Source organism: Pelobates fuscus, chromosome 12, assembly GCF_036172605.1.
Source record: "Pelobates fuscus isolate aPelFus1 chromosome 12, aPelFus1.pri, whole genome shotgun sequence".
NCBI lineage: Eukaryota > Metazoa > Chordata > Amphibia > Anura > Pelobatidae > Pelobates > Pelobates fuscus.
This window is the reverse complement of record NC_086328.1, coordinates 84,365,486-84,392,883: the sequence shown is the minus strand read 5'-3', so window position 1 is coordinate 84,392,883 and position 27,398 is coordinate 84,365,486. Positions and strand designations below refer to the sequence as shown.

General features: G+C 42.6%; 1 protein-coding gene across 1 annotated transcript; it reads right to left on the bottom strand.

Moving 5' to 3' along the window:
- Positions 1-433: 433 nt before the first annotated feature.
- On the bottom strand, positions 434-2,892 carry LOC134578264 (LRRN4 C-terminal-like protein). Its single transcript, XM_063437240.1, has 2 exons — positions 2,516-2,892; positions 434-1,496 (listed from the first exon to the last, which is right to left on the bottom strand). Exon 2 carries the CDS (start codon positions 1,494-1,496, stop codon positions 546-548), a length of 951 nt encoding a protein of 316 aa, XP_063293310.1. The 5' UTR covers positions 2,516-2,892; the 3' UTR covers positions 434-545.
- Between the last annotated feature and the right edge of the window lie 24,506 nt (positions 2,893-27,398).

The window sequence follows — 27,398 nt, the reverse complement described above, 5'->3', positions numbered from 1 at the left end:
TAAAAACACATGCTGACTGGTTGAAAGACCATCTACTTAGGATGAAAAGGAGAAAGGAGAAAAATATAAGACAGATAGGAAAAAACTGGGAGAGGTGCAAGATATACATGGGGAGGCAAAATGGATTTTCGCCTAGATTTGTAAAATGCACCCTCCTTGTCCGTAACTGGACACTGAATTAATGCATTTGCTGTACCCTATACCTCAACAAATGCAAAATACGATAACATCCCCATCAATTATCATCATCATTACACTAAAAGATTCTACATTGATTAATCATTTGAAACTCCTTTTCATAATCCTATATGACAAATTTCTGCAACACAGTCTCATCTAACTACCCCAACAAAAGGCCTGCATTAGATCTTTGTAGAAACAAGAATAAGACGGGTCTTTAGAAAAATATATATTTTATTTAAATAAATACATAAATAAATTAAGATAAAACACTTTTTGATTCAGACATTAGATAATTAACATCACTTTACATATGTACATACATCACACACTCTGGATGCATAAACTGTTCTTTAGCACTTCTATCATAACTGTTCTACACTATCTGCTTTGAATGACATGTTTGTGATTCCTCTTTCACCTGAATCAGTCAATTTCCTGCTGCTTACTCTCTTTTTCTTCCACAACCAAAACACAAATACAATCAAACCTAAAACGCCAGCCAGCAGAGCTAGACCAACCCCTATCCCTAGATAAATCTTTGATTCCCATTTGCCAGAGGTGTGGAATACCATGCAAGGACCCATTGTGCCATACTTTAATCTTTCTTGTTCCTCTTCTTCACTTTCTCCTACTGGACTTTCACCAGCTTCGTTAAATGCCACCACACACACTCTGTAGGACATATCAGGCAAGAGATTGTTTATGGAATAGAAACGATAGGTGGAATTGAGAATTGGCCCTATCTCCATAGGGCCATCACTAGTTTTATACACCACCCTGTAGCCTTGCACTGTGGACAGTGGAGAACACCAGTTCACACTAGCTCCTTGATCTCCAGGAATGACTTGCAGCAGACGGGGAGAGTCGGGCTTAATTGAGCGTCCACTTAATCCAGGACAAAGGCAATTACCCCCTGCCCTCATCTGTATTTCTTCGCATGGTAACTCCAGGTGTTTGCATCGGTTATAAGGACAGGGTATGACAGAGACACGAGGAGGTGCAAATGTCGCCTCTTCTACACTGTCATCTTCATCATCATCATAATAATCATAATCCTCTCCAATTCCACCAGTAACATACAGAATCTTATCTGGTGTTGTTTTGCGACTCCGTGTTATTTCAGGCAGCTGGCGAACTGAAGGTTGGCTGGGCTGCTCTGTTGGGATAATGGTGGCAAAGGAGCTTGTTTTGGGATCCCAAAGTCCAGTAGAATTGTCTGCAGTCTGGTTCCTACCATCACTCTCAGTGGGAAAAGCCATGACCCCTATAATGGTCAGACATAGATGCAGAAGGAACTGACGGGAAGGAGACATCTATAGGGACCGATAGAGAATAACGATGGACGAGAGACATAAAGAAATGATTGGTGGAAGAAGAAGAAGATATGAATAGAAAGAAATATAGAAAGAAAAGAAAAAAATGAAAGAATTGATCAGTACAATCAAACAAACATTGTATAAATATAGAATCCCTTTCTATTTTCTTCTATCTACCTCACCTAAAATTTGTAAATATATAATTTTGATTTTAAGTTAAGCTTCCAGAAAAATGTTTGCTTAGATAAAAAAAAACTGTTTCTATATATATATATAGTATGTATTTAAGTATATAGTATGTATTTAAATTGAAATAAATTGCGTTTACCATGAGGGCTGGCACTAGAACCACTGAGACTTACTACATAGAATATTGACAACGGACAGTTGACGGTTAATATTTTGAAATATCTCTAGATTACCTAAGTGGTACAGCTCCCAGCTATGCAATGTTCATTTTCTGAAATGTCTTTCCTGTTTTCTCTTGTATCATGAAAAAAAAAGACTAAGAAAATAAATACGTTTACCCTTGCTACATCTGCAGCATAATAGAAAAAAATGCAAAAATATTCTTAAAATATATTCTACGGGAGACTTTCCCCACCTGCCCTGTCATCAATACATTCACATGCCGTTTAATCCCACCATGGGAATGTTATTACGCATGCAAGTCTTTTATTGTAATATAATTATGCAGGGTTATTCATTAAAGTGAGAATTTAAAGTGAATTTATTGAATTTCGAATTTAAGGTAAAAAAAAGCCAAACTGGAAAATCTCTAAGTTATCTATGCTTTTAGTTAATTTACACTGACCTTAAATATAAAATTCACACTGAGTTCCCGTGGAATTCTCACATTAGTAAATAACCTTCCTAATTAATGCCACGCTTTAGTAATTTCCTTCATAAATGGGAGACTAAACTCAAACTGGATTATGTTTACAATATTAAACGGTATCACGTAACATTCTGTATGTTAATATCTAGAATGTATCATCGATCTATTTCCCTCTTACCTTGTTGGTGTATATGATGCACTGTTACACTTGTGAATTAGTGATCTCTTAATCCAGGTGTTGTTTTGAGCTTTTCAACTACCTGTGGAGTTTATCTGAAGGTCCTGTCTTTATTTGCTGCTGTCTCTTTATCTCTTGAATACTGACACACACTATCTCCTGGATCTCTTTATATCACCCAATGGTCATGATGTCATTCTCAGGCAGACCTGAATCACTGGCTGAGTATGTGGGAGTGGAAAAAAGGGATCGGGGCCTCATGATTCTAGCTTGTGAAAGAAGGGGGGGAAAAAATGAAAAGTACGGCTGAGTGTTTGTGTGGGGAATTAGACCGAGCAGAAGAATTTAAGAAATGAAGTGGTTAAACTTCCTACCAGATGTGTATGAGGGTGTGTGAGAGACAGATTTGAACATATTCCAAGCTGGCCAGCTGTGAGCTTTGAAGGGAGTGTCTCTTGTTTTTACCTTATAAGGATAGTAATAAATCATAAAGGGATCTCTAGTAGTTTATATTGAACATGTGCAAATGTCTAGTGCTATGTCTGTTATGGAAATCACCTGGCACAACAAGGCCATAACAAGTGAGTGAGCAATTTCTATACATTATGGGACAATGCTCCATGCGCAGCAGTTAGGTTAGCCAAAATCTTTAAAAGATCGTGAGGTAGATTGAAGCAACTAAATCTATACATTTTTATTTTTCAATTTTTTTTGCTGATCCACAGAAACCTCCACGATTGCAGTCTGAGAGCATATATGTCCTTTTAGAAATAAAATAAATGCTTACATAATAAGAGAATGATTGAGTTTGAAATCTCCGGTGCTCATTGGCATCTCCATTACGGAGGGACACACAGGGTGCCAAAGACAAATGTAGGGGTGCCACTAACTATCAAAAATGCCAAAGACCTAAATAAACAGCGAAATATGCACATACTATATTTAGACAGGCATAGCGTATACAAACACAAGGTTTATTACTTGATATGCGATAAACCTAAAACCCCTTGACAATATAACTCTCAATAATGTGCAGGGTGTAACATTGTATCAGAGCTCTCCAGTAATTAAATTCTGGATCATGTGAGTAATGGCTGCATGTGTGTGGTGGTTGTGTGTGATGTGTGTGAGTTTGTTGGCGTAGAATGCCTAATTCATGAAATAAAACATTCTTTACAAAAAAACATTCTTTACATTTCTTTGCAGACCTTTTAAAATTTTACTATGTTTTTTTTAACACTTAATGGCACAGTAGTAATAGCACATTTCACAATTTAAAAAAAAAAGAATATTTTAGAACAGTCCAATTGCATTCTATCACAATAAAATATATATGTTTTTCTTTAAATGCAAACACGGTTAATAAATGCTAAAGAAGACAAATTATGCTTATCAATGTGTTTAAACTTCCATTTGCAAATTGAGTGCAATTCTTCATTCATAGCTGCCTAAACATTTACAGGAAAGGCAAGTTTAGGACAAGTATTTATGCACTCAAACACATATCACCGGACTTTGTGATTAACAGTGAATTGAGTTAATCACAGTGACGGGAATGTTGTGCCAGGCAATCAGGAATCACGAGTAAACAGCTCATAGCTAGACACATGCTTTTTGAAACGTACATGAACAAAAGAGTCTAGTTTCTGCTATTGATCGGAATATGCACCTGTGCTGATGGCCTTATGTTAAAAATGGGTGAAGATTTATAAAAATGTTTTAAAACGTGTGGCGGCCATCCCGAGAGAAGAGGGGTTTCCGCCGCCAGAGATGTAATTTCCCCCTAGTATGAGTAATGCTGTAGTATTCCCAAGCATTAATCCAATCGGTAATAAAGCAGGTATAGCTGTTTCCTAAAATCACGAGACGAGGCTCTGTGTTGAGGATGAAGTGGAACTGTTTAATGGCAGCCACAACTGGCCTTATATGCAGGTCCCCATGCAAGGGGAATTCCCCACTGGACCTGAGAGAAGCCTGTGACAAAGTACACAACTTAATGACATTAACGCTCTGATCCAGCACTGTCCTTACATGAACTAAGTATTCCTCCCAGGACTCACTGTAGATCACAATGTAATCCAGGTACGCACAGGCGAAATCCTGGAAGCCATCGAGGAGCCTATCCACCAAGTGCTGAAAGGTGGTCGGGTCGTTCTTCATCCCGAATGGCATGACCTTAAACTGGTACAAGTGAAACGGGGTAACAAAGGCCGACTTAAGGATAGCCTCCTTGGCCAGGGGGATCTGTCAATAGCCATTGCACAGGTCTATGGTGTTCAGATAACGTCCCCATGCGATGCGATCTAAGAGTTCATCTACCCGGGGCATTGGGTATGCATCTGTCACGGTCCGTTCGTTCAGTTCTTTCTTGGGTACGAGGACAACCGGTGTTCAATGACCCCTAGTTTCAACATTTCCTGTATTTCTCCCCGCATTCCTTTTCGTATCGTTTCAGGAATACGGTAGGGGGGTTGTCTGAGAGGAGCTTGCCCCGGGGTCGCCACTCTATGGGTGGTTAGAGTGGTGAAACTGGGCTCTTGGGAGAAGGTCCGTCGCTTGCCTTCTAACGACTCTACGGACCTTAATCGGTCCCCTATCTCCACCTTGTTGAGTAGATCAATCTGAGAGTCCCTCTCCAATAGATCGGATAGGGGAAGACTGTTGGGGTCGTCTGTGGCTGGAGCACATACAGCGGCTATGTCTTCTTGCCTTTCCTGATATTCTTTTAACATATTAATATGAAAGGATCTCCGATCCTCTCAACAGCACAGCTGGCAATTACATAGGTGGTGTCACATAGCTGTTCTACCACCTTTTAAGGGCCCTGCCATGCTGCCTATAACTTATCCTGCCTGGCAGGCTTCAGCACTAGGACCTTTTGTCCCACCCGGAACGTACGTTGGCCGGCACCCTTATCCTACCAGACCTTCTGTCGCCCCTGGGCCGCCTGGAGGTTTTCCTTTACCATCTTAGCCAATTGCTCCATGCGGTCCCTGAATTCCAGCTCATACGGTACATATTCTGTTTACCCCTCCCAATGTTCTCTAATGAGATCAAGGGGACCTAGTATCCTTTTCCCCTAAAGCAACTCAAAGTGGAAAACTCAGTGGATTCCTGTGGCACCATTCACAGAGACCGTTAGTCTGTGGGTGGTATGGCGAGCTGAGTATGGGCTTAATACCACAGACCTTCCATAGCTGATGGGTAAGATCTGCTGTAAATTGCGTTCCCTGGTCAGAGAGGATTTCCTGTGGAAAACCTACTTTTGCGAAAATCCCAACCAGCCCACTGGCAACAGTGTCTGCCTGGATGTTTGAGAGGGCAACGGCTACTGGGTAACGGTTAGCGTAGTCCACCACAGTACATTTGGTATACGAACCAAATGGGATAATCTACTTGGTGATGTTCGTATACTGGCCATGCAATGAAAAAGTAGTCGTTTAATGATTCCAGGGACAGGGTGATCTGTCACAACATGATGTAAATTTTAAGCTTTAATCTGTTTATAAATTGTTCTAAAGCGGTTCTAAAAGTGTTTTTTTCTTCTATGGAAATTCTGCCATTTTCCCCAGAAATATCCAATTCGGAAAATACAGCTAAATTTAGGGTGGTGAAAACAAAGGTAAATGAAACAGAACAATTTTCTGGCAGAAAGACTGATAGAAATATTCATAAATCAATCATGAAAAAATGATACACATTCAAAATTGATAGGGCGTAAAAGAAGAAACGGGCAAAAAAAAACCAACAGATTTAATACATTGTGCAAAACTGTCTGTGACACAAATCTTTTATTTCATGTCATTTCTATTTGACTCATTGGAAAATGCCAACTTGCTGATTAATTATCCTCCAATATGTGAATTGCGATAAATTTAGGGACTAATTAGGGGATTTCAGTTCAATATTCCTTGATATATCAAAGCAAATCACTATTTAATATTGTTGTATAAGCTTTCAAAATGATTTAATATTTTTGGATAAACATTTGAAATGAATAAAAATGTACATTTTTTGAATTATTTTGATATTTATTGATACGCTTTATATAATATGTTTTTGATATTTTAATATGGTAAAAAAATTATTTATAAAGTTTATCCAGAAATATTAAATAATTTGCAAAGTTTATCCAACGATATTAAATCGAGTCCCATTGTTTCATCAGAACCTTGATGGTGACATTGCTGCTGGGGGCCATTGGCCATAAAGGAGAGTTGTACTTACCTGAACATGTCCCTCGTGGGTGCGGCTTTCTTCCTCCGGCGGGTCCTCTTCAGCTAATGGCATACACAAGAGTATGTGAGGTTTATGGAGGATTTCACGAGACCCTCTATAGATAGAGCCAAGTCCGGAAGGTAGTGTTCTAACATCTGCCACACCCAGATTTTTCTATCAGACTGTCAGATAGTGAAGCATGATTCAGCACTCCAGAGAACATGTTTCCATTCCAGGTCCAGTGATGGTATGCTTCACACCACTCTGGCCGATGCTTGCAATTCCGCATGTTGACGTGAAGCTTGTGTACAGCTGCTTGGCCATGGAAACCTATTGAATGGTGTTCCAGATGTACAGATAATATGGTGATATTTTCAGAGGATGTCTGGAAACTCTGCAGTGAGTGATGCAACAGATTTTTTTCATGCTTCTTCAATCAGAGTTGTCTACCACCATGTGCCTGGACTGTTGCCCCTTTAATAGGGGCAAATCTACTAGAGCAGAATTTACACAAACTGACCAGTGCCAAACGTGGTATCCAATGACTGCCATATTTAAAGACACTGACCTCTTCAGTAGGACCCATTGTATTGCCAATGTTTGTCTATAGAGGTTTCATGGCTTTGTGCTAGATATTGTGTACCTGTGAGGCTGAATCACCCAAAATCAATAATTAGTAGGGGTGTACATTTAGTGCGTATATGTGTGCAACTGTACATTTGAGGTCACACATGTATTCAGTTATACACATACTCACAGTACATGTGCAGTCACCTATCACATATATGCACAAAGTCACAATACATAATACATATGCAGTTACATATCACATGTACGGTTATACACACACATACATTCATATAAAGTCCCATACACAGAGTAGGTATAAATAGGCCTTAACTCACTTATTTTACATGTTCACACAGGGTGAGATTCCGCAGAGAGGATATTTGGAAAAGTATAGCATAGCGAGACAGTGTGTAACATAACATGGCCTAGGGCAGCAGAAAAGTTAAATACGAATATATATAAATGTGTATATGGTAAGGATTGCATGCACATCCTATACACTTGTAAACCGTTCTATGTATGATTTCATATTTTGGCAACCTGTAGTGTGCTGATACCTGGCTACATGTCAAATATGAAGGTGTTTCTGCTTGCCGGTGCGTCTGCAAGTTACATTTAGCTTGGGGGAGAATTTTATAAGATCTGTACAAGTACACTTTAAATACGCATAAAGAATGTTCTCTTTAGTGTTTAAACAGTCTGGGTGTTTCAGTGTTAAACTATTATTGGCTTTGTTTTGTTTGAACTTCGTCTGAGTGTGCTCTTTGGAAGATATTGCGTCCTCTGGCATGCCTATGTAGAAAGCAACTGGAATACAAATGAATGTGTGATCAGAGCTTGTTAGAGTCGTGCTAACCTGTGTTGATACAGGTTGACGGTGAAGGGTAGTGGAACATGGCATGCGTGTGTATGCTGGTATCACGGGGGCAGGAAATGTGGTCGTGGTTTCATAAATCAGAATATTCCCAACTATAAGGAGAGTAAAGCTCAGGAAATCCGGTCAACTGAAAGCAGTAAAAGGGGAAATTTAGGGGAGAAAGTAATACATTTTGCCAGGAAACATATTGAGGAAAAAAGTTAATCAGAGGAGTAAACCATTATATTAAGTAATAATGAAAGGCAAGTTTAAAGCGCCAATATGCAGAAAGTCTGACACAGAGTGGACAAGGCTGATGACCCAGACAAAGACACAAATAGATATGTTCATGTACAGACAGTTAATCAACAAAGGAATCACTGTGGTACGCCTTGTTTTTTTTTTTTTAAAGCATGTGTCAGATCAACAAATCTACAAAGTCTTGTCCCTGAGCATAATCCATACACATTACAACCTTCAAGAGTAAACATTACATAATGCTATTAGATATAGCTTCTCTTTTCCTCAGAACTGAGAGCAGACCGTTCGGAATGCCCCCTTCTGGTCTCTAATCAGAAGGGAGCATTTGGCAAGCACTTACCTCTTTGATTACCTCTGACATTGGTGATTTCCCTGGTGGTCCGCTGGATCTGGTTTCCCTGGTTGTCCAGTGTGCTGCCAGCTGAATCTGCCCTCTGGCTGAGTACAGACCCCTCGGAATGCTCCCTTCTGGTCTCTGACCAAGAGGGAGCATTTGGGGAGCACTGCTCTCAGCCAGAGGGCAGCCTGCACAGTGCACAGTGGAGTACAAGGAGATCTGTAGGTCCGGGGGGGGGGGAGGGGGGGAGGGCACTAATAATTACCACTGGGGGTGGTAACGTACCATCATTGGGTGGCTGGCTTTAGACACCAAATTCACATTAGCCTCCTAGAATGCTTGTTCTGGGCTGGCCAAAGACATCTCTTAATTTTGATCTTTCAACTGTTTAGTAGAAAGCTCCCCTATTTGCTATATTTATCTGGGATTGCCATATTTAAGGACACCAAATTAGGGAGCTATCAGCTGCACTGCCCCTTAATTTGGTATGCTTAAACAAGGAAATCCCACAGGGAATTATCAACAAAACAGCTATGCAGGGACAGCACAGTAAGAACATAGCTCCCTCTCCACCTGAATTCCTTCCCATCAGGCACCTACGTTAGTGGCATATGCCCCCCTGAGCACTGGCACTCTTGGTGGTGGTGCACAAGGGGGGTTAGATATACCCCCAATCAGGGCCGCCACCAGAAATTTTGGGGCCCCTAACTCAGCTCAGGGTCTGGGCCCCCTGGGGCCCGCCTCCAATCCCGCCCACAGGGTCCGCCTCCAAATCCCGCCCACAGGAATACACACAGACACAAAAACACACACTGATACAAAAGGACACAGACACACACACACACACAAAAATACATACTAACAGACACACATACTGAAACAGAAATACACGCATATAGGCATACGTACTGACACACACATACTGAGACATGCACACATATACAGACACACAGGCATACATAGTGACAGATAGACACATACTAACATACATACATACAGACACACATGCATGATGACTTACACACACATACACCGACATCACATACATACACACAGACATACATTAATTCATACTGGCATACATACATATAGACATACTGACATACTGGCATACATACATATAGACATACTGACATACTGGCATACATACATATAGACATACTGACATACTGGCATACATACATATAGACATACTGACATACTGGCATACATACATATAGACATACTGGCATACTGGCATACACACACAGACAGTCACAGACATTCTGACATACACACAGACATTCTGACATACATACAGACATACTAACATACACACAGACATACGTACAGACATTCTGACATACACACAGACATACTGACATACGTACAGACATACTGACATACAGACATTCTTACATACATACTGACATACGTACAGACATACTGACATACGTACAGACATACTGACATACACACAGACTTACTGACATACATACAGACATTCTGGCATACACACAGACATTCTGACATACGTACAGACATTCTAACATACATACAGACATTCTAACATACATACAGACATTCTAACATACACACAGACATTCTAACATACATACAGACATCCTAACATACACACAGACATCCTAACATACACACAGACATTCTAACATACATACAGACATTCTAACATACACACAGACATACTGACATACGTACAGACATTCTAACATACACAGACATTCTAACATACATACAGACATTCTAACATACATACAGACATTCTAACATACATACAGACATTCTAACACACACAGACATACTGACATACACACAGACATACTGACATACACACAGACATTCTAACATACATACAGACATTCTAACATACACACAGACATTCTAACATACATACAGACATTCTAACATACACACAGACATTCTAACATACATACAGACATTCTGACATACACACAGACATACATACACAAATACAGCGAATTTTTTTTACCTTTTTTTGCAGGTGGAAGGCTGTGGCTGATGGGAGTCGGCGTGGCTCCTGCGGGCTGCAGGCCTGTCCTTCTTGCCTCCCGCGCGGTGCTGAGGGGAGGGGAGGGGAGGGAGCTGGGAGGAAGTGACGGCCACTTCCTCCCAGCAGTACTTTGTGGTTGGGATTTTTTTTTAAGGGGCCCGGTCGCGCTATTGCACGGCCGCAGCGCTGACCGGGCCCCTGAAGATACAGGGCCCATGGGGTGGCCCTAAGTGAGTGGGCCACCTGATGGGCCCCATCAGCATGCGCTACACGTGGGGCCCGGGCGGCCGGGCCCCCCAGGGCCGCCGGGCCCGTGACAACCGTTATGGTTGTCACCCCCTGATGGCGGCCCTGCCCCCAATGAATAAATGGCGATCAATGAATAGATGGTATCCACAAAATATAGATTTTTAGTTTTGCTTTTTTTGGACAAACTATGATTGGGACATGACACTTGGAATCTGGCCATTGCGGATGAACTGTATCCCAGTGTCGGGAATTAGGTGATATGAACCTGAGAGTACGTGTGAAAAAAGACTACTTAACATGGTGCATTTTGGTTTTTTTTTCAGTTGTGGCTCCTACTTACATCTATTTTTCTTTCTTGACGTATTTCGGCTATTCCATTACCGGTCGCTACTTACCTACCCCAGTGACTTTCCTATTCAAGCATTTAAGTTGTAACACTTTTACCATTTATCATGCTCTGACAAAATGTTTTTCTACTATTCTTATTCTACAAAAACCTCTCACATCACAAAATTGTCTTATCAATATGCTTGGCATATTACTGTTTAATATAGCTTTTCCTGGCTAATCATGGCAGCATCACTTATGGGTAGCTCCTCCCTTAGCAGTCACAGGACAAGAATTAATTAGATTAATTAATTAATTAGACCTATGGTATAAAGAGTCCCTCCTCCCCTTACACCACAGTCCTTTTTCCTGTCCTTAGCAAGTTCTACAGGACTTTTTACTTTTTATTTTATGGCCACCTTCCTGCGTTTGTCGTGGGTTCGTTCCAAATGAAGTTCAGCCTCTCTTCATTTGAAGGACCCAGTAAACAGCCTGCATGAGCAGGACTAACTGGGTCAGGTTCAGAGTAAGTACTGAACTGCTGCGTCGGATGTATGTCTAGGGTTCTGAGGGAGACACTGTTCTAAGCTTCCTGGGGTTGGTTATCCTTAAAAATTCCCCCTAGTTATTGGAAGTGCCCCTAGTAATTGGGGTCGAAATTCCCCCCCCTTACCTTGTTGGCAGTGCTTTGGGGATCCATACTGCAGTCATCCTGATGGGTGGTTCTATTGTGCTCACTTGGGAGTTGTTTTTCCTGCCTGCATGCCCTGTGTTGCCCCTGGGGGCTTACTGCGAGTTGCTGTCCCTGTGGGGGCTGTATTCTGGTCTTTCTCGGCCAGCGTTGCTGTTGTCCGCGGTGTGCGTTCCAGCCACGGAATTGACGAACCCGGAAGTGCCTCGCGCCGGCCGCGAGGCTTGGAACGCATGGCGTGCGTTCCAGCGCTCTGCGCATGCGCGGACCGGGCGCGGAGGTATTTAAACTGGGGAATGCTGGCACTTGCCTGTCAGCTGTTCAGAACGTCTGATTTGCGGTCTGAGTTCTCGCCAGTTCTCCTTCTGTGTTGTCTCCTGGCTTCCTGGAGTGTGTTTCTGCCATTATGAGGTAGGATTGCCTGTTTCCTATGGTTTTTGCTGGGGGCTTTGGGTTTGCTTACCAGTTTGCCTTTTTTGATTTATTGGGATTGTGTTTCTGAATTTTCCTTTGTTCCTTTTCATAGTATGGATTCTCCCTCTGCCTCTGCTAGATCCCTCTCTAGAAAACATAGGTGAGCCATTTGTTTTGTTCAGGGGGGGTTGTTAAAAGAGTGCCATACTGAGCCTGTAATATATGTTATATATGGCTTTCTTTCAGCCTCAGCAAACAGTTGGATTCTCCAGCAAGAAAATCCAGAGACAAGACCAATAGATGCATCAATTGTTCATCACCAGCTCCACCTGGAAGGAACCTCTGCAGGGAATGCTTGTCGGAAGCGGCTAATGTCCCCAGTAAGACTTCTCCGCAGGACGACCTTAAACTTTGGATTTCCCGTGCTATTGCTGAGGGCTTTAAGTCTACCACGGGATGTGGTGGTCCTCCTAAGAGACGCAGAGCGGAACCTCAGTCTTCCAGCTCTGGAGAGGATCCTGACCTGTGGGAGGTCTCGGATGAGGGGGAGGAGGAAGTTGATTATGCCTCCAGGTCTCTGGACTCAAAATCTATCGATAGACTTATTACCCTCCTCAGAGACACTCTTAGCCTCACGGAAGAAAAATCTGAATTGAGAGAGGCTGACAGGTTTTTTGAGGACTTGAAACCTAATAGACCAACGTTCCCGGTACATTCCTCTATAAGGGACATGATCCTTCAGGAATGGAATAAGCCGGAGAGGAAGTCCACCTTGAAAAACAAATTTACGAGGACTTATCCTTATTCTGCCATGGACTGCTGCCTTTGGAATTCGGTTCCTAAGGTTGATGCTGCAGTGATCCATATGGCTAAAAAGACCACGCTTCCTATAGACTCCATGGCGTACTTGAGGGAGCCTATGGAAAAGCGTATGGATGGTGATCTAATTAAAGCCTATCTGGCGCTAGGCTCCGCCCTTCATCCGGCAGTAGCGCTGACCACTCTCTCCAGGACCTTGAGAGTTTGGCTTGCTAATTTGGAGGAGGACATTGGTCACGGTGTCCGTAGAGAACATCTCCTGGAGAGTCTCAAGGATTTGAGCCTTGCTACTGAATTTTGCTCAGAAGCCTCCCTAGACATCACTTGCATGATTGCCAAAAGTATGGCCCTGTCTGTGGCCTCCAGAAGGGCCTTATGGCTTCATTCCTGGGGGGCGGACTATGCCTCCAAGGCGTCCTTATGTGGTCTTCCGTTCCAGGGGGATCTCCTGTTTGGTAAGATCCTGGAAGATGCCATTCAAAAAGCTGCCGATGGGAAAAAGCGTTTTTACCACAAGTCAGCAGAAAGAGTTTTTCCTCCTCCTGGAAAACTAAGCGATTCAAGGATCGGTCCTTTCGGGACAGCAGAAGCTACAAACCCGGAAGGGAGTATTCCAGGAATTCTTCGTGGAAGTCCTTCTCTCACTCTTCTTCCAATAAGGCTTCCAGAGGTAGAGGTACCAGAACCTCCGGGAAGACCTTCTGAAGGTCCTCGGGCCCATCCGGGTATGGTGGGCGGAAGACTGAAGTTCTTTTACCCGGTATGGGCCGCAAATGTCGCAGACGTGTGGGTCACATCCATCATAAAAGAGGGCTACAGGATGAAATTTTCTTCTCGTCCAAATACTGCTCTCTTCAGAAAATCAAGAGTGTTGGTAGGTGTCAAACGAAGGGCCATGAGGACTTGCATTTCCACTCTGCTGGAACAGAAGGTGTTGGAGGAAGTCCCTACACACGAAAGGTTCCGGGGGATGTATTCCACGGTGTTTTTGGCCCCAAAACCCCATGGAAAGTGGCGTCTCATCCTGAACCTGAAAGGAGTGAACGCCATACTAGATGTAAGGACATTCAAAATGGAATCCTTACAGACCATCCTAAAGAGCGTGAAAACGGGAGATTGGATGACGTCAATAGACTTAAAGGACGCGTACTACCAAATCCCTGTAAACAGCAATCAAATGCAGTTCCTTCGGTTCTGGGCTTTAGGAAGACACTTTCAGTTCCGAGGACTTCCGTTTGGCCTCAGCTTGGCACCAAGGACTTTCTCGAAGGTCCTTGTCTCTTTGATTGCCATCATAAGGATGAGAGGTATCGAGATTTTCCATTACCTGGACGACATCCTCATCATAGGGCCTTCACGAAGAATAGTGGAGCATCATACATTAGTGGCAATGAACATCCTTCAAGATCACGGGTGGCTTCTGAATATAGAAAAAAGCTCCCTGATTCCGTCTCAGAACAACATGTTCCTCGGAGCAGTGATAAATACCATTTCAAGTCAAGAAGCTTCAAGGTCTCGAAAGGGCCTCGGCAAGGGAAGTCATGAGTCTCCTGGGTTCTTTAACGTCTACAATAGGTTTGGTGAAGTGGGCCCAATGGAAGTTTCGCCCTGTCCAGAGTTGCTTCCTTCTCCAGTTCGACAGAGAGAAAACGGATTGGGAACAGAAGATATCTCTGCCACTGCCAGTGAGAAAAGAGTTGAACTGGTGGAAGAACAGGAAGAATCTAGCAAAGGGCTTCCCCTTGGAAGAGCCTCCATGGAACATTATTACGACAGATGCCAGTTCTTCTGGTTGGGGTGCCCACTTCAATTCCTCGTGGACTCAGGGGAGGTGGACCCGGGAAGAAAGTCAGCTCCACTCAAACCTAAGAGAACTACGAGCTATTTCCAAGGCCGTCTTGGTGTTCCTTCCAAAGATCAGAGATTCCTGGGTGTTAATCAAGACGGACAACCGAGCGGTTGCCTCATATGTAAACAACCAGGGAGGCACGAGGAGCAAACTGCTCTTGAAGGAACTAGCTCCTTTAATGGAAATTGCCATGACCTATCTCCAGGGACTGAAGGCTATCTATCTCCCAGGTTCAGAGAACGTAACGGCGGACTTTCTCAGCAGAACAGAAATTCTCCTGGGAGAATGGAAACTTCACCAGTCGGTTTTTGCTTGGATCACCCATCGGTGGGGCATGCCCCAGATCGACCTGATGGCATCGTTCAGGATCGTCAGGTGGAGAATTACTACTCCCTCCACCCAGAGAGTCAGGCATTGGGCCAGGATGCTCTTTCTCTTCCTTGGTCGTTCAATCTGGGGTATGCGTTCCCTCCCCTACCCATGATAACCAGGTTCCTGAGGAAAGTTTGGTCGGAAGGGAAGAAGGTTATTGCCGTAATCCCAATTTGGCCTCGAAGGCCGTGGTTTCCCCTATTGTTGATGTTGAGCCGGGAACAGCCTTGGCCCCTGCCTGTTCGGGAGGATCTGCTAACGCAGGGCCCAGTATTCCATCCTCATCCGGAACGCCTCAAATTGGGGGTATGGGTCTTGAAAAGGAAAGACTTCGAAAATTAGGTCTTTCAGAAGCAGTGGTCAATACCCTCTTGCACTCAAGGAAGGCTTCTACTTCCTCATGCTACCATAGGATCTGGGATGTGTTTCAAGAGTGGGCTTTGGCCAAGAAGGTTGACTTCATACACCCTCGCAACACTGACATCTTGAAGTTCCTGCAAGAAGGTCTGGATAAGGGCCTTAGCATCAGCACTCTTAAAGTTCAATCTTCGGCTCTGTCAGCTTTGTGCAACACCTCTTGGTCATCAGACCCATTGATCTCCAGGTTCTTCAAGGCAGCTTTCAAGTTGAGACCTCCTTCAAGATCCACTACCCCTCCTTGGGACCTTCCGCTTGTTCTCGACTACCTGACTGAGGATCTATTCGTTCCTCTTGAGAATTTGGATGCTGTCCTCCTGACTTACAAAACATTGTTTTTAGTGGCAATTACTTCCGCTAGGAGAATTTCGGAGATCAAGGCCTTCTCTACCTTGCCTTCTTGTCTACAATTCTACCACGATAGGGTATGCCTGAAACCTAAACCTGCATTTCTTCCTAAAGTGGTCTCTCACTTTCATCTATCTCAAGAAGTGGTCCTTCCATCTTTCTACCCCAATCCTTCTTCACAAGAGGAGATTAAGTGGCAACGTTTGGATGTCATGAACTGCCTGTCTATGTACCTTAAACGTTCTGCTCCTTACAGGAAAATTGACCAGCTTTTCATTTTGCCTTCAGGGGCCAGGAGAGGTGAGGCAGCCTCTCTATCTACGTTGAAACGTTGGATTGCACTTGTGATCAGGAAGGCATATCTCGCTAAAGATCGCTCTCCTCCACTGAAGATAAAGGCTCATTCAACCAGAGCATTGTCGACTTCGTGGGCTAATTGGGCAGAGGTTCCATACGACGACATTTGCAGGGCAGCCACCTGGTCTTCCCCGATGACATTCATGAAACACTACAAACTAGATGTGGATTCTCCTTCCACCTCATTTGGGAAGAGTGTCTTGTCTACGGTTTCTTTGTCCCGTTGATATTAAATTCAGTCGTAGCATAAGAATCTGTTCAGTGTATTTTTTCGTAATTTTATTCCCACCCTATGTTCTGTGAGCTTGGGTATTACCCATAAGTGATGCTGCCATGATTAGCCAGGAATAGAGAAAATTTATGACAAACTTACCGTAATTTTCTTTTCCTGGCTATTTCTCATGGCAGCATCAGGGTTCCCGCCCATTTTTTGTTTGCAGCTTTATAATTGGACTGTGGTGTAAGGGGAGGAGGGACTCTTTATACCATAGGTCTAATTAATTAATTAATCTAATTAATTCCTGTCCTGTGACTGCTAAGGGAGGAGCTACCCATAAGTGATGCTGCCATGAGAAATAGCCAGGAAAAGAAAATTACGGTAAGTTTGTCATAAATTTTCTCTATTAAACTATGTGTAATGCAGTGTGATGTGAGAATATTAAAAGAAAAACTGTTTTAAAAATAGTACTCTATGGACTTGAGTCTTTTTTCATTCTAAATTATTATGTAACTATGATTGGGAAATGACTCTTTCTTCAGAAAAATGTTTTAATTAGTCCGTGATTTGTTTCAGACTTTTAGTTTACAACCACGTTAATGTTAGATTTAAAAAGGAGTTGTCACCATGGTAGAAGGATCTCAGGAACCATATAATAGACAAGAAGGTTTAATCTTCATATAAATAGATGCTCTAAACAACAATCTTTCCCACACATTGCACCAATGATGACCATCGGTGAGAAAAGTATGCCAATCAAGAAACCACAGAACCAATAGCCAGCATAAACCAATGTTCTGAAAATATATTCTCCACCACATAGGGATGGAAGTGTCATTAAAACACAAGGCAAGTTTACTGTCAAAAGATATTTATAGTAGTTCCAATGCGTTGTGGGAAACATGTCAATTGGAATTTGTTGTACTTTGTTTATTCAATTTTTCTATTTTAAGGGCAGTGTGCAGAGCCCACTGGTATTATATGTGTAGAAGAATTTTAAATAAATAAAAGTGAAACTTTTTTTTAAAAAAAAAAAGTCTTTTTATATTATTTTTAATATTCATTTTGCCATTTTAATAGGAAAAACTTACTTCTGATATCTTCATCTTTTGGAGTTGGGCCCAAAATCTGTGGCAACTTCAGGAAGGGCCTTGTTTTGGAATAATTTCCTGTTTATTTTAATAGCAGTAATATGTGAAGTGGTAGCCCCCAGCTAACTAATAACCTGCAGCTATTTACAGAAAAGCATGTTTTCCATACGGAGTTCTGAGATCTGGACTCGAAAGTGGAAAATATGAGTATGTTCTATCCACATCATTTTGTTTGATCCCAAGAGAACCAGCAGCATCTGCAACGGCACTTAAACTGGTGGGAACATTTAGCTAAATTACATTAGCTAAAACATGTGTAATATTTTGTTTATAAGGCAAAGGTAAGGTTCAATAAATTAACTCCTATCAGTGTTATTCTCTAATGTTGGGAATTCAAAATAAATTTTAAATTTAAGACAAAAAAAAAAGGAAATTCTCCAAGTCAGCTATGTTCCATTTTGGCTATTTTGTCCTCAAATTTTAAATTCAATTTGAATTCCTGCCAATTCTCAATGTGATAAATAATTCTGTATGTATGTACGGAAATATCCATATATATAAAGACCAAACGCATGATATTTATTATTAACAATTAAAGCAGAATAAATATGTCTATAATACATTTGCACAATAAAGAAAACGAAGATTATTCAAACTATTGCCCACTCATCCAGGATGTAATGAAAGATTGCAAATAAGTATATATCTGCATGGTTTATTCAATATCATGATTTAACAACTGTAATAGTAGGCATTATACTCTATATAATATGATGGTTATTATTATTATTATTATAGTCCAATATTAAAGTATAAAGTTAGTTTAATAGAGTTGATGTAACACAGAATCATGACTCAGCTAACAGTAATCCATGGTTCAAAGGTCAGGTTTTGAAGTTTAGTATCCGACTGGTACTGTTTAAAATACTAAGCTACAAGCAAATATATACCTCCCAATGGTTTACTGTTGAAATGGTGTTGAGAAAAATTGTCAGGCCAAAAGGACAAATTAAAAATGTTACAAAAGAGAAGAGAAAATTACAATTGCGTCAAAAATATTACAATGTACGCATGTCACATAAATATGTACTGTGTCCCTAATGGATGGTACTTGTTACGTTCACAGAGTCGTCTTTAACATGGGGCAAAAGGGGCATCTGCCCCAGGCCCACTTATTCCTGGGGGCCCAAAGCAGCTGCCCCTTGATCCCACAACAGTTTAATCATCATGTTGTCTCCCTGCGGCTGGGCCCCTGTCTCAATGATCCCCAGCGGCCGGGCCCCTCTCTCTGTTTCCCCACGGCCGTGGACGGGACCCTGTGTCTTAATTCCTCATGGCCAGCTAACAGAGAGCCGCGTGGGGAGGAAGAAAAGGAGGTGGCACACACCTTCGGTTAGCCAGCTCCCATTGGACCCCAGGGAAGGCATCCCAGGGAAACATGTAAATTGTTATTTATATATGTTTGTACCTGTGTCTGTGAGTGTATATGCACCTGTTTGTCTGTGTATGTGTACCTTTGTGTATATTTACCTGTGTGTCAGAGTGTATGTGTACCTGTGTGTCTCTGTATATGTACTTGTGTGCCTGTGTTGGTGTACCTGTGTGTCTGTGTATGTGTACCTTTGTGCATGTGTACTTGTATGTCAGTGTGTATGTGTACCTGTGTGTTTGTGTATGGGTACCTGTGTATGTATACCTGTGTGTATGTGTACTTGTATTAGTGTGTAGTTTACTCGTGTATCTGTGTACTTGTGTTAGTGTTTATGTATATCTATGTGTCAATGTTTTTTTGCTCCTATGTATCTGTACATGTGGCAGTGCATACATCCCAGCATTTCAATGCTAACAATGCACACAAATACACCCCTGCATGTGCACCTGTGTGTATCTGAGTGTGTGTGCATATCTGTGTCAGTGTGTGCAAGCATGTATATGTGTGTGGCAATACATACACCTCGGCATTCCAACGCCAACACTGCACACAAATACACCCCTTTCACCCTCCACACAATGCCACCCCCTTCACCTTACAAAACTCACATTAACTCCCCCAATGCTGTCACACTCACCTACTTTCGCTCTGCCACACTCACCCTATCACATTAATCCAGCTAATCCTGTCACGCTCACTTTATCTCGTACTGTCACACTCACCCCTCAACCCTGTCACACTCACTTTCTCTTGTACTGTCACATTCACCCCTCAACCCTATCACACCCTGTTACACTGTAACTTCATGCTCATGCAAGTGTATAGCTATGCTGCTTTCTGCCAGTACGGCACTACAGGAAGTGGCAAGTCATAGGCCACAAGTTCCAGAGAGTCCCATATTGCCCCCCCATTCAGCTTATGCATTCAAGAGTCACAGCCCAGACCTGTAACATGTTGCTCAGGCCTTCAAGCCAGGGTGGAAGTCGATGGGTCGTTGGGTGTAAGAGGACAGCAAGTATTCAACTTAGACCGGGGGGGGGGGGGGTCGCATCCGAGTGCTCCATCAGTACAGACGAAGTGTGTCCCTTTCAGACTTTTCAGAAAGACAGGTGTGCTTTAAGGCTTTTCCCTGGGAGGTCAGGGCGCTGTACCAATATGGGGAGCGGCACTGTTGCTTCAAGCGTCGCAGGCACCTCTTCCGCCTTCTCTGTAGGGCGCAGAGGCGTTGGTTGCACATGCCCCCATCTCCCCGCAATCCTCATCCCCGGAAGATCAGGTGGATGTCGCTGCTGACCAGGGGGTCCATCTGACCCCTCTGGCAGGCGGTGAATAGGAGTGGCTCTGTCTGCCTTTACGGTTCGTGCGGCCAGTGAAGTGGGGGGTGCCGCAGTTTCTGCACGGAGTCGTATCCACTCCCAAAAGGCTGCACAGATGTCGTTGAATGCTCCTAATGCCTTAGATAGGCCCCACAGAGTCGTGCTCCGCTGCCATGTGAGGTGCAGACATTGAGCCCAGGTGGGTGTGCTGTGTGCACAAGTCAGTCTCAAGAGTAAAGGTAGGGTGCCGGGATATCCCTCATCGGGGGTGGGTTGAGGTTTCTTACCAGGGCGTTCTTAGTAGATTGTAGGTAGAGGGATTGGCCGCCTCCCTCACTCCAGTGTCGCGTGGTAGGCCACAACTTGGCCGCAGGCTTGCTCCAGTAAGATGCTGACCGGGTGACGTGGGGGCCAAAAGCCAGATTAGTTGCCCCAGGGTTGCAGTAGACCAGCAAGGACTTCTGGTGTCAGGTTTGTGTGACAGAAATCAGCTTGAGAGGTTATATTGTGCAAAATCTCCAGGAGCTCATGCTGCATGTGACCACTCGACATGCCAGTCAAGCCCCCTTAAATATGTAATATTAATAACCTTCACTAATAATAATATTCTGTTTATGGAAGGAACATTTTTATCTATAGAGAAAAGTGCCACATTTTATGGAAATGACTTTGATCAATGCGCTTATACAAAAGAAAAAAGAAAAGAAAAGAAAGGTGCACACAATACCAGTAAGGTAAAAACCAGCTCTAACACTTAAGTGAAGGAATCCCTTAACCTTCACAACATAGAACATGCAAATAAAACAGAAATAAGTGGAGCTTAGGTTTACCTTAATGAACAGTAGTATGATATGGGTAGACAAGGTACAATAGCATTAATCTGTAAAAATCAAACAAGCAAATCTAAGTGCAGATCGTTATTACAAAAATAGATTGAGGTGAATAGTAAATGGGTAACTCACAAACGTAGAGCCAATAATACACTTGGCTCAAATGGTTAGCGCCTCAGGATCTTCTAAGGTAGATCCAACACCCTCTTTTTGTCTCCACTTGATCTCCTCCTCCTTTACCCAGTAGTTAGGAATGGATAGGAAAAAACTCCAATTGAAGGTATAGACAAAATGTATTCAAATGAAAATTATAATCAATAAAAGATAAAAAAATTATTAAAAATCCATATAAAAGTTCGTATTTGGACTGATCTTATACGAACTTTTATATGGATTTTTAATAATTTTTTATCTTTTATTGATTATAATTTTCATTTGAATACATTTTGTCTATACCTTCAATTGGAGTTTTTTCCTATCCATTCCTAACTACTGGGTAAAGGAGGAGGAGATCAAGTGGAGACAAAAAGAGGGTGTTGGATCTACCTTAGAAGATCCTGAGGCGCTAACCATTTGAGCCAAGTGTATTATTGGCTCTACGTTTGTGAGTTACCCATTTACTATTCACCTCAATCTATTTTTGTAATAACGATCTGCACTTAGATTTGCTTGTTTGATTTTTACAGATTAATGCTATTGTACCTTGTCTACCCATATCATACTACTGTTCATTAAGGTAAACCTAAGCTCCACTTATTTCTGTTTTATTTGCAAAAAAAAAAGGCTAGTGGGCTTATATGTTATTGTGATGAATTCACAACCACTTAGGCAAACCTTGGACCCAAATAGCTTCATTGAAACATTTCTTTGTTTAGCTATATTTTAAAGTTGGCAAATTTTGTTGAATTTAGTTTTTCTTTCAACACTATTGTCTGTTTAGTGTATAATCTTACTTTATTTTTGTATACGTTTACTTTAAACATTTATAAAGGTTTGAGACTTAGCTAAGTAATACAATGCTGAACCAGCAGACGTCTGGTTGCTCTGTCAATAAAGATTGTTGAAGAGAATTCTAAAGCTGAATGATGTATCACACAAGACAAAAGTGTATTGATTTCTGGGGGTGGAACTTAGCTGTCGACCAGAATGGCCGCGTCTTCCCTGAGCTCTGTGATGGATACCCTGAAAAATCTGTTAATCAGAGTGAAAAACCCACAAAACCGAAGGAAAAGAGTACTCACCCACTTGGGAAAACCGACATTGGTAGGAAAAATAAGAAACCCAGATCCACATACACATATGGGCCTGCAAGCCCGGGATATCGGCAAATTGTTCTGCAACTCCCAGAGGGCCACATGGGACAACATGGCGCACCTCGATGTGGGTTCCTTGTGCTCATCTGAAAACCTTTTGGACTTGGGAGAGGGGAGCACCCACAGCATGCAGACAGGACCGCGGCTGCCTCTGATGGAGGATATAGACCCTGTTACCACATTCCTACTAAAGATGCTGGCGGAGCTCCGAGCTAACATAGCCGGTGATATGGCCCAATTCCAGAAAGTGGTTGACGGCGCTCACGCAAAGATTGCCGACATGGAGACCTCCCACAGCAAACAGGATGCCAGGCTTTCCAAGATGGAGAAGCAACTAGAGAAGCTCCACTGGCAGCAGAAAGCAACCACGTACAGGGTGGATGCCATAAGAGGCCAGCGGATGAGATATAACCTCAAGGTTAGAGGAGTGCTGGAGGCCCTGAGCCCCATTGACTTACCACACTTCATTAGAAGATTTCTGGCTGCGAACCTGCTGCCTAGACAGGCCAGGGCTGTAAAACTAGACGGTGTGTTCCGCGTTCCTACTGATGACCACACCTGATATCATAATCCGATTTCAGTCTCTACAAGACCTGGCTTACTTCTGTCAGCCGTCAGGGAAAATAACTCACTGCAGTTTGAGGGAGATACCCTACAATTGTTCCCAGACTTAACCAGAAATACCCTGGCCTGGCTCTCCTCCAACTCATGTGAGCAATGGACATTCCCTATAGCTGGAGCCTACCAAGAGCCCTCATATTTACTGCCCAAGGAGAAACTCGCCATGTGAGCACATTGCAGGATCTGGAAGACCACCTCCACAAGTTGGGCCTTCTTACACAGACCGCATCAGCTACAGCGGCCCTGTCTCGTCTAGATCCAGCAACGATAAAATAATTCACCCCCCCCGATCCACACTGGCTCTATCGTCTTCCAGAGCAGTGACCTGAATTACCTGAAAAGGACTCGGAGCTGAAAGTCAGGTTCCCAACACCACAGAGACTTACTCTCTTTTACCACCAGTTCTTTTGATCTTTTAGTTTACCTTATTACGTTTATGTTTTCACTCTCACACAGCTGACAGCAGTTTTTTATTTCTTTAAACACTACCATGTCCTTTATTTCTTTAAACACTACCACATAAGGATCCTTTACTCCTATAACGCTTATGACACTATTATGCACACATAGGGGTTACGCCTGGTTGGGCCTCTCACTCTGCCATACCATTGCTTTGTACCTTGTGCAAAGTTGATTTAACACTATATCTCTCCCTCCTCCTTCCCCATCTCATATGCCACTACCTACTTGTCTACACACCGGAGCAAGACACAGGAGGGGGATTCCACACTAACACTACTACAGTTTGTTTAACATGACAGTTTTTATGTGGACTCTAACTATATTATTGTGTTCTTCTTTGCTACCTTACTTTTACAAAACATAAAAAACGGCAGAACATCTGGGGCATTGGTGCTACATGCAAAGCACTTGTATATCTTATTAACTTTTCATGTGTACTAACCTCAACTTTCTAATTCTGTAATGCCGAAATCTTGCCTCAATAAAAGAAAGAATTAAAAAAAAAAAAGTGTATTGATTCCTAAGAAGCATGGCAGCAAAATAAAAAAAAAAAATAAAAGTAAAATTGCATCAGAGCTGCTTAAACAAACATAATGCCATTTTTTTTACTTGAGTGTCTCCATTTTGAGTGCAAGGTGGGAGAGCTGATTTGCTTGATCAATATATAAGAATATCTCAGTCTGTTATTATGTTATTTTCACGAATTAAAAAAGTATCAGAAAAAAGGTGCTAGGTGTCTGTTTAGTTAGCTGGGTGGCCAAATATCTGATAATATGCCCTAAGGGTGAGAATGTCTTTCTGTCTCATCCTGATGACTCCTTCAGTGGCTCCAGATATGACTCATAGTGAAAATACAAATGTTTAACATTATGGCTTAAATCCCAGAACATCTGGTACTAATTTTTTCAGAATAGTGGAGGAGCTACAGGCAGGGTACGGAAACATTATTCAGCAGACAAGGTTAAAGAACTAAGAATATAGAAATACAAACAGTGTATAATTTATATAAGGCTCCACCGAGGCTGGAATTAGGAACAGTACGCTTCGGGCTACTGCGGTAACTGTTATAGGGTTGAATAAGCATCACTATGGTTACTAAACTGACTAGGGGTTCATAGGATGTACATAAATGTTAAGCATCATCAGCCAATCAATTACTGTATGTAAAAATAATATTATATCAGTCTATTTTGGTTAAATCCTGCACAGTTGGAACCATTTGAGAGGTATAATGTATTATAAATTAACAAAGTTCCACCAAACCCCTTAAGAAGGATACATCTCAGAATCCAATATGGATAAGTTTGATCATGACAAATCTTGTTCTAGCTTTCATCGGTAACTTACTGAGGTACACATGACTAATGCTCTTATAAACTCCAAAACCGAACCTATTAGCAAAGCTGTTAGCTTGCCAATTAGGCACACCACAGTGGGGCCAGTCACACAGGAATCATTAAAACATTCCATGCCAATGTCTGATGAGAATAATGTGATGGAATGCTTTTACAATAACATTAATGAATCCTAGATGGAATGTGTAACGGATCTCCGTGTACTCCGACCGAGTACCCTCCGTTGATGGATGCTCCTAGCGCTCTCAGAGGACTCCAAGCACTGCAGACGACACCACAACCGCCGCAGGCTCCACAACCGCCGTAGCTTAACTGGAGCCGCGCCGTCTTCCTTCCACCCTGGATCGGCTTCTGTCCTCCAGGACCGTGTGGGGGAAGACCTCTCCTCCAGGAGAGCGTATCCGGAACAAGCTCTTAAAAGAGCTAAGTGATTAAGCTCAGGGGAATATGCAGAGCATAGCAATCCCCAGTGTGATACAGCAATTCCCTCCAATAACGAGACAAGGCTACGTTTTGAAGGGTCAAGAAGAACTGAGGACTGGAACACCCAGCCTGCTTTTTATTAGAAAAAGGTACACACAGGACACTCCCAGGGGGAGGATGAAATTAACCAATCATATGCATGGTAACACCCCCACGTCTCCTCCCCTCAGATAACCAGTTAACATAATTAAAACGTACATTATTTTACCCAAGTTCTGGATGTACCCCAAAAACAGGGGGTACAGCTTTAAATCTGGTATCCCCAGATAGCCCTTGTTCAGGGGACCAACATACCTAAAATTCAGTCAATTCGGATGAATGGTTCGGGAGATACAGAGTTCCAAAGTTTTGACCAACCGCACAGACCAACTAGCCGAAAATAGTTCCATGAGTTTTGGCCTTGCGGTCGGTCTCCGTTCGTACGGTGAAAAGACATGAAATTCGTGCCATCTAGTCGAATCTCGGTGTTCGCTGAAATCCCCATAGACGATTAAGTATAACTACCGAACGGTGGGACGTTCGGTAGTTTCAGTACAAATTTATGGAGGTCTGGAGGCCTTAGCGGTGTTCGCCTGTTTGCGTATCCGTTTTTAGTTCCATGCGGTTACAGGCAAACACCGCTGTTCGTGCGCAAGATGACCGCGAACACGTGTAAAGTCCCGAAATGGCGGCCACCTATATTTTACACACGGAATTCGTACTGAACCATACGAACGGTTTTACTACCGAATCCCAACAAGGCATTTAAACATCTTCTATGTGTCCATAGTCTCTGCACAGCCCATTTAAAGAGCCACAGACAGCATAATGAAAATTCATTAAGCCCAGATATAGTTTTTAACGTGCAATATGTCCTGGGGCCATAGTCACAGGGGAGGAGGCAGGCAAGCAGGCCTCTCCAGGACAAAGTGGCGAAGGGCACTTCGTCACAGAATGCAAAGGAGCTGTGGCAATCCACTCTAAAGGAAACCTCCAAACATCAAAACCACTTGAGCACACTGTAGTGGATATGGTGCTCCACTGGAAATGGTCAAACCATTTTAGAACTGTTTTGGTTCTTAGTTAGAGTCCATGGGCCCTGCACGCTGACTCTACTACTTCTGAGGGAGAGCCTGAAGTTCCTAAGCAGGAGCATCTGCTAGCTCTTCTGAGTTAAGGGCTATCGAATTGTCTGAGAGTGTCAGCTGGCAGCTCTCAGCTAAATAACTAAACAAATACAAAAAGAGAAGTCCTGCGCTTAAGCAGCAAGGACTACAACACACATCAGCCCCAATATATAGTAAAAACCAAAGAAAAGAAAATGTTACTTGCGCTTTCTCCTTAATCCCTATGTATATTTAGACAAATGGAGGTCATTTAGTTGCTCCAATGGCCATTGGAGGGATGCCCGCCTGCCAACGTCAAGGCAGACCCCCCTAAGCGGGTCCTAACACTGACCCTTCAGCCTGCTTCCTTGAGCTTCTGGCAAAGATATCTCTAATGAGACAGAAAGGGGTATTTTTTTATATACACCCCTTTACTTATTAACCCTTAATAGGGAACACATGGGATGGGTAGCAGCATTGTAACCAGGCTGTGTGATACAAAGTAAATACAAATACAAAAAGAGAAGTCCTGCGCTTAAGCAGCAAGGACTACAACACACATCAGCCCCAATATATAGTAAA

Bases quoted from the DNA above. Each gene is read 5' to 3' on its own strand.
- LOC134578264 (XM_063437240.1), bottom strand. From the start codon at position 1,496: ATGTCTCCTTCCCGTCAGTTCCTTCTGCATCTATGTCTGACCATTATA.